Source organism: Haematobia irritans, chromosome 1, assembly GCF_050003625.1.
Source record: "Haematobia irritans isolate KBUSLIRL chromosome 1, ASM5000362v1, whole genome shotgun sequence".
NCBI classification, from domain to species: Eukaryota; Metazoa; Arthropoda; class Insecta; order Diptera; family Muscidae; genus Haematobia; species Haematobia irritans.
Window position 1 is genome coordinate 264,088,172 of NC_134397.1, and position 9,470 is coordinate 264,097,641.

General features: G+C 25.3%; 1 protein-coding gene across 1 annotated transcript; it reads right to left on the reverse strand.

The window, feature by feature from the left end:
- Nucleotides 1-4,204: 4,204 nt before the first annotated feature.
- On the reverse strand, nt 4,205-7,916 carry LOC142236050 (uncharacterized). Its single transcript, XM_075307313.1, has 2 exons — nt 4,320-7,916; nt 4,205-4,231 (listed from the first exon to the last, which is right to left on the reverse strand). The coding sequence occupies exons 1-2, from the start codon at nt 7,914-7,916 to the stop codon at nt 4,205-4,207; spliced, it is 3,624 nt and encodes a 1,207-aa protein (XP_075163428.1).
- Between the last annotated feature and the right edge of the window lie 1,554 nt (nt 7,917-9,470).

Here is a 9,470-nt window from a genome sequence, read left to right on the forward strand (position 1 = left end):
TCAATTTTCTTTCGTTTGAAATACGAAAGAAAGCTATCGTTTGATATACAGAAACAGACCATGAATCTCTTAACTATAAGGACAAAACGACTTTAATGAAAAGTCTATCGATTTTTGGACAATGAAAAACATTTATATCAAAGATTTATTTATTTATGCTAACCAAAATCCGCATTCTTATTTTAAGGACATGCAATCTTTGGCCTCTAGACAATAGTTTTTTTTTCAGTGTATACAGAGTGGCTGTTATATAATGCCATAAAGTAAAGCGCTATTTTTTTATTCTATTGGCTGAATGGCACGAATTATGGACTTCAAACGACAGACAAAGCCATCACAAGCTGCACGAAAGTGGTTACACGTAAAGAAAAAAACGTGTACCGAAAACGTTTTTCTTTTGTTAGAGTTTTTTGAATTTCTTAGAAAATTTTAAACTTTTATCACCAAAAAAATTCGTTTGTTACAAAATTTTTATTTTTTTTCAATATGTAATGTTGAACATCTTTTCCGAATCTTTCGAACATATCTGGAATATATGTAAAAAAAAAAAACAAAAAAAACTTTTTGGGAGTTCGGTCGAAGCAGGGCTCGAACCCACGACACTTGGTATGCAAGGCTATTGATGCCAATAACAGCTACGTAGCTCAGTGGATTGCATGGTCCTTAGCTATGTAGCTGGCTTACAAATTGCATGGACCGCGGTTCGATTCTCCGTCCAGGCGAAAGGTAAAATTTTAAAAATTTATAAAATCGTATAATTTCTTCTACATTGTTTGTATTACAGAAAAAGGCGCTAAGAACTAAAAAACCTCGTGGAAGTGAGAAAGATGTGAGGGAAATGCAATTGGCCAGAAAAATTTGTTTTTTGAGTTAGTCTTTATGAAATTGTTTTTACATCCTGGAAAAGAGTAAACGTTTATCACAAACAGTTCTTTTTCTTCCAAATAAACTTCCTTACAGCGAAAAGCAAATTATAGACGAAATTTGTTTGTCTAAAATTTCGTTTGGGAGGAAAGAATTAATTTTTTGCGTGTATGCGGTAGTTCAGCCCATTCCCGGCGAAACGCCGTCTTTAGATGATCGACTTATTGGTATTTTTTTGTGCTAACCCTTCAATCTAAATTGAATTCAGCCGCAAAAGGTGCGATTTTGCAGTATAAATGAAATGAAGAATCTCCTTTTTAAGCCATTCTTGGTTTACGCTGTTGAGAGTAATGGTGCTAATTTCTGCTGATGTATTCATGGTCTGCAGTTAAATTTTATTATTATTATTATTATTATTATTATTATTATTATTATTATTATTATTATTATTATTATTATTATTATTATTATTATTATTATTATTATTATTATTATTATTATTATTATTATTATTATTATTATTATTATTATTATTATTATTATTATTATTATTATTATTATTATTATTATTATTATTATTATTATTATTATTATTATTATTATTATTATTATTATTATTATTATTATTATTATTATTATTATTATTATTATTATTATTATTATTATTATTATTATTATTATTATTATTATTATTATTATTATTATTATTATTATTATTATTATTATTATTATTATTATTATTATTATTATTATTATTATTATTATTATTATTATTATTATTATTATTATTATTATTATTATTATTATTATTATTATTATTATTATTATTATTATTATTATTATTATTATTATTATTATTATTATTATTATTATTATTATTATTATTATTATTATTATTATTATTATTATTATTATTATATTATTATTATTATTATTATTATTATTATTATTATTATTATTATTATTATTATTATTATTATTATTATTATTATTATTATTATTATTATTATTATTATTATTATTATTATTATTATTATTATTATTATTATTATTATTATTATTATTATTATTATTATTATTATTATTATTATTATTATTATTATTATTATTATTATTATTATTATTATTATTATTATTATTATTATTATTATTATTATTATTATTATTATTATTATTATTATTATTATTATTATTATTATTATTATTATTATTATTATTATTATTATTATTATTATTATTATTATTATTATTATTATTATTATTATTATTATTATTATTATTATTATTATTATTATTATTATTATTATTATTATTATTATTATTATTATTATTATTATTATTATTATTATTATTATTATTATTATTATTATTATTATTATTATTATTATTATTATTATTATTATTATTATTATTATTATTATTATTATTATTATTTTTTTTTTTTTTTTTTTTTTGTTTTTTTTGATTTATTATTGATTTTATTAATATTCATTACAATTAACACTGCCCCGCGAAGCCACATAGGCTTATCTGCAGGAAAAGTAAAAATGTTACTTATATTTTAAATTAGTTATCATAAAAAATTCATATGTACAATTACTTTTTAACAATTCAGAGTTAACATATACATATATCTTTTAGATTTTTATTATTATGAATTGTACATTCGCAGCTTAAGCTGGAATTCACGCACCGAGTCAAAGACCAAAGGTTGCGCTCAGGTGGGATATGTATCCATTTTTTATTTATCCGATAGTTTCCCTTACGATCGTTGTTGCTTTAATAAGTATTGATTTCTGCATTTCTTATTCTTTCTTATTATTATTATTATTATTATTATTATTATTATTATTATTATTATTATTATTATTATTATTATTATTATTATTATTATTATTATTATTATTATTATTATTATTATTATTATTATTATTATTATTATTATTATTATTATTATTATTATTATTATTATTATTATTATTATTATTATTATTATTATTATTATTATTATATTATTATTATTATTATTATTATTATTATTATTATTATTATTATTATTATTATTATTATTATTATTATATTATTATTATTATTATTATTATTATTATTATTATTATTATTATTATTATTATTATTATTATTATTATTATTATTATTATTATATTATTATTATTATTATTATTATTATTATTATTATTATTATTATTATTATTATTATTATTATTATTATTATTATTATTATTATTATTATTATTATTATTATTATTATTATTATTATTATTATTATTATTATTATTATTATTATTATTATTATTATTATTATTATTATTATTATTATTATTATTATTATTGTTATTATTATTATTATTATTATTATTATTATTATTATTATTATTATTATTATTATTATTATTATTATTATTATTATTATTATTATTATTATTATTATTATTATTATTATTATTATTATTATTATTATTATTATTATTATTATTATTATTATTATTATTATTATTATTATTATTATTATTATTATTATTATTATTATTATTATTATTATTATTATTATTATTATTATTATTATTATTATTATTATTATTATTATTATTATTATTATTATTATTATTATTATTATTATTATTATTATTATTATTATTATTATTATTATTATTATTATTATTATTATTATTATTATTATTATTATTATTATTATTATTATTATTATTATTATTATTATTATTATTATTATTATTATTATTATTATTATTATTATTATTATTATTATTATTATTATTTTTTTTTTTTTTTTTTTTGTTTTTTTTGATTTATTATTGATTTTATTAATATTCATTACAATTAACACTGCCCCGCGAAGCCACATAGGCTTATCTGCAGGAAAAGTAAAAATGTTACTTATATTTTAAATTAGTTATCATAAAAAATTCATATGTACAATTACTTTTTAACAATTCAGAGTTAACATATACATATATCTTTTAGATTTTTATTATTATGAATTGTACATTCGCAGCTTAAGCTGGAATTCACGCACCGAGTCAAAGACCAAAGGTTGCGCTCAGGTGGGATATGTATCCATTTTTTATTTATCCGATAGTTTCCCTTACGATCGTTGTTGCTTTAATAAGTATTGATTTCTGCATTTCTGTTAAGACGTTCCGTTTTAGGTTCAGGTTCTGGATTATTATTATTATTATTATTATTATTATTATTATTATTATTATTATTATTATTATTATTATTATTATTATTATTATTATTATTATTATTATTATTATTATTATTATTATTATTATTATTATTATTATTATTATTATTATTATTATGAATTGTACATTCGCAGCTTAAGCTGGAATTCACGCACCGAGTCAAAGACCAAAGGTTGCGCTCAGGTGGGATATGTATCCATTTTTTATTTATCCGATAGTTTCCCTTACGATCGTTGTTGCTTTAATAAGTATTGATTTCTGCATTTCTGTTAAGACGTTCCGTTTTAAGTTCAGGTTCTGGATTGCTGTTGTGGTTTCCTTGGGGACTGTTCCAAGGGAACTTATGACAATGGGTATTATCTCTATTTTTCGAACATTCTGAGTGTTTTTGATATATTCTGCCAAAGGTTGGTATTTCGTCTTCTTTGTAATTATAGTTTCTGTGATGTTATTGTCATATGGTACCGCGAAGTCTATTATCCTCATGCTTTTGTCTCGTTTATCGATAATAACCATGTCTGGTCTGTTTGGTATGGTCATGTCCGGGGGGTTATTGACTAGTATAGATCGGTCCCAGTAGATGATGTAGTCGTCGTTTTCGACAATTGGTTTCGGGTGGTATTTGTAGTAGTATGTAGTCTCTGTATTGATGTTTAGTGACTTTATCATGTTTATGTATATTATTTTTCCCATGTTGTTGTGCCTATTTGTGTAGTGGCTGTGGGTCAGTGCGGTGCAGCTGTTAAGTAGATGTGGTAGAGTTTCTGAGGCTCCTCCGCACCTACGGCATTTGTCGTCTGTGAGTGTGTTATCGTGCAGGATGTACTTTCGATAGTTCTTTGTTTTAATTACTCCGTCCTGTATTGCCATTATAAACCCTTCTGTTTCTGCGTATATATTGCTGTATTTTAGCCAGTTGGTGGTATTTTCTAGGTCTACGTGTGGCTGGAAGATTAGGTTTGGGTATCTTCCGTGCAGAGGTTTAGATTTCCATGCTTGTATTAAGCCTTGGACTGGGATGGGGTTATTAGCTGTGCGGTTTTTCAGGTTTAGCGGTGTTAGGTTATCATCTGAGTTTATAATTGTTCTATAGAGAGTTGAAGTATTGGCTTTTGTGTGGAAGTATTTTACTAGTGTCTGTATTTGTCTGTCGTGAAGGTTTTGGACGTTTAGTATTCCTTTACCTCCTAGCTTCCGGGGGATATTAATACGTTCTATTGCTGATTTGGGGTGGTAGTGTTTATTTATTGTTAGCGTTGTTCTTATTGTTCTGTCTATCGCTTTTAGCTCCGTGTTTGACCAAGATAATATTCCGAATGTGTACGTTAGTAGTGTTACTGCATATGTGTTGATAGCCTTAATGAGATTTTTCCCATTTAGCCTGGATTTGCAGATGGCCTGTAGTCTTATCTTAAAATCCTTTAGTGTTTCATTTTTCTGGTGAGTGTGGTCTATCGAGGTATTTTGCTTAATACCAAGGTATTTGTAGTGTTCGCCCTGAAGAAGTGGCGTTATTTCCTCACCTTCTGCTGTATGGTAGTTTTCTGAGTGACCGTATTTGCCTCTGACGATGTGCTGTTTTCTGCATTTGTCTATTCCAAATTCCATTCGGATATCCTTAGAGAATAATTCTACTATTTGGAGGAGATGGTTTATGTTTGGTTTGGTGTTCGCGTATAGCTTGAGGTCGTCCATGTAGAAGCAGTGGGATATCTTAACATCGTCAGTTGTTTTTAACTTGTAGCCATATTGGCTGTATTGCAGGAGAGTAGATAGCGGGTTTAGCGCTATGCAGAATATTAGGGGGCTTAGTGAGTCACCTTGGTAGATGCCTCGGCGTATCCTTATTGGATTGGATTTAACTTCTTCTTGGTCACTTTGTATGTGTAGCGTTGTCTCCCATAGTTTCATTAGATGCTCGATGCAATGTATTATTTGGGGGTCTATCTTGTATATAGTCAGAACTTCCAGAAGCCATGAGTGGGGGATCGAGTCGAATGCCTTTTTGTAGTCGATAAAGGCGGTGTGCAGGTTCTTTTTGTTCCTTATGGCCTGGTTAGTTATGACACTGTCTATTATTAGTTGGTCTTTACATCCCTTTGTTCCCTTTCGACAGCCTTTTTGCTCTTCGGCAAGTATTCCGTGGGTTTCGCAGTATTCATTGATTTCAATACTGATGCATGATGTAAATATCTTGTATCCGGTGTTTAGGCATGTTATTGGTCTGTATTGCGATGGTGACGTTGGGTTGGTTGTTTTAGGTTTGAGATATGTTATGCCTTTGCACATCGATGGGGGCGTATTGTTCGGGTTAGAAATTATATTGTTAAAGATGTGAATGATAGTAGGATGGAGTGTGGTGAGATATTTATAGTAGAAGTTGTGTATTTTGTCGGGACCTGGATGCTTCCAGTTCTGGAGTTTCTGGATAGATTTCTTGAAGGTTTCCTCTGAGATTGAGTGGTTATGCATTGGTATAGTTGTGGTATTGTTTTCAAGGATTGTGTTAATCCAAATCGGATTCGGGTTGTGTTTAACTTCTTGGCTCCATATTGATTTCCAGAAGTGTTCTATTTCGTCTATGTTTACTGGGTTATTAGGTGTGGGTTGATTCTGTTTGGTTAGTGAGTTGTAAAAACTCTTTTCGTTCGTAGTGAAAAGTCTATTTTGTGATGATCGTTGATAGCTTTTTGTGTAGGATCTTAGCCTTTGGGTATACTTCGCCAGTTTTTGACGTATTGTATCCCTGATTTGCTCTATTGCTTGGTTGGGTGGTTCGAATCTTGTGTGGATGCGGTGTTTGTACTTAATTTTGTTGATTTTGTTCTTGCTTCTTTTGCCTGTTTTGCCTTTGATGTGGTTTGTGATTATTGCTAGCTCTTTCCTGATTTCGTCTATTTTGGTTTGCAGTCTTGTTTGCCATCCGGGTGTTCTGTTTTTCCGTTTCCTTGGATTTGTGTTGTGTTGTGGTGTTCGTTCGCCTACCGGTTCCCCGTGGTCTTGGCTATTTGTTCTTCTGTTGTTGTCGAGTTGCTTTACTGTTTGTGTAATTGTGTATGCGCTGCAGTACATTATGAAGATTATGTGTTCGAAATTGTTGTGATTTGAGCCTTCCTGTGGTAGGATTTGGGTATTTATCATTGATGTTATTCGGTTTAGGATTTTCGACGGTTTTGGTTTGGGAATGAAGGGTCTGTTTTCTGGATTGATATCAACGAATTTGATTTTTGCTTCGTTGAACAATGACATTGCTATTGCTGCTTCTGTGTTCTCTGTGGAATTTGGTAGCTGTTGCTGTTCGTCTTGTAGATCGAGTGGATTGGCTGTGTTGTGTTGTGTTAATACTGTTTCATTTTCAGTTATTGTTGGTTGGGTGTTTTGTATATTTGATTCTAATTGATTTGTTGGATTGGGGTTATTGTGGCGCTGATTTTGTTCTTCTTCTACATTACGGCGTATTTGCTCCTGTATGGTTTGAGGTATGAGGTTGTTTCTTATTATTGCGGCTCTCCTGTCGGCCAGATTTTGTTGCGACAGGTGGTGTAGTTCGGGATATTCTGTAAGGAATATATCGTGCATTTGCTGCCTGTAGCTTGTGCCGCTACTGTTGCGTGTGGCCTTGTAGTAGGCCCTGAGGACAGACACATTCATGTCGTGGGTCCATTTTAATCTACGCCGTGGCAGCCCTGTTTCTGCGGTCCTATGCTCTCTTGTGACAGAGGAAGCGCGTGTGACAGGTGGACTTCTGGTGGTGTTTGTCCTTTGTGTTGATTGGTTTATTTGTGTTGTGTTTGTTGTATTAATATTATTTTCTTGTATCTCCATTTTTTGTTTCTTGGGGGTTGAGTATTTTTGTTTGACGTCTGCCTACCCAATTATTATTATTATTATTATTATTATTATTATTATTATTATTATTATTATTATTATTATTATTATTATTATTATTATTATTATTATTATTATTATTATTATTATTATTATTATTATTATTATTATTATTATTATTATTATTATTATTATTATTATTATTATTATTATTATTATTATTATTATTATTATTATTATTATTATTATTATTATTATTATTATTATTATTATTATTATTATTATTATTATTATTATTATTATTATTATTATTATTATTATTATTATTATTATTATTATTATTATTATTATTATTATTATTATTATTATTATTATTATTATTATTATTATTATTATTATTATTATTATTATTATTATTATTATTATTATTATTATTATTATTATTATTATTATTATTATTATTATTATTATTATTATTATTATTATTATTATTATTATTATTATTATTATTATTATTATTATTATTATTATTATTATTATTATTATTATTATTATTATTATTATTATTATTATTATTATTATTATTATTATTATTATTATTATTATTATTATTATTATTATTATTATTATTATTATTATTATTATTATTATTATTATTATTATTATTATTATTATTATTATTATTATTATTATTATTATTATTATTATTATTATTATTATTATTATTATTATTATTATTATTATTATTATTATTATTATTATTATTATTATTATTATTATTATTATTATTATTATTATTATTATTATTATTATTATTATTATTATTATTATTATTATTATTATTATTATTATTATTATTATTATTATTATTATTATTATTATTATTATTATTATTATTATTATTATTATTATTATTATTATTATTATTATTATTTTTTTTTTATTTTTTTTTTAATACCGTCCGCCGGGTTAGGAAAAAGTCCGGGCTTTTAAAACCGACTTTCTAAAAACCCGGATTTTTGATCGCTCTAGTACAGGGCTTCAATACTTTAGTTAGGAAATTTTCATTTTGTTTATTTGACACCAAAGTCGATGAATACGATCGGGGAGCGAGCATCGGCCGTTACGGCGGCTCTCATATAATGTCTTCTCGTCGGAGAAAACCGAATTCGGTAACTTCAAATCTGACCTTCACTTTTCGAATCATTTCTGGAGTTGTTACCATTTTTTAGTCCACTTTTTGCACACTGCCGGCATCACGATCGATCAATGGGATGACAAAAACAAAAAAATGTTTTTATAAGCTTGGAATCAATAAAATTAACTGTCAACTGTGAGTTGTCGGTTTATAAAATGATAGCAACATGAAGTTAGTTGCGTTACGGCCATTTTCATGTAGCTCCGTTAGACTGTAACTCCCAGTTAACAGCAATTAAAATAGAAATATCTTCTCTACGGTTAACTTCAACTCAAAAATTTTTAGCAGTTAAATTTCTAACTAGCATCTGGAATATATAGGCAAGATGACAGTTTTGTCCATAGTACGGTTTA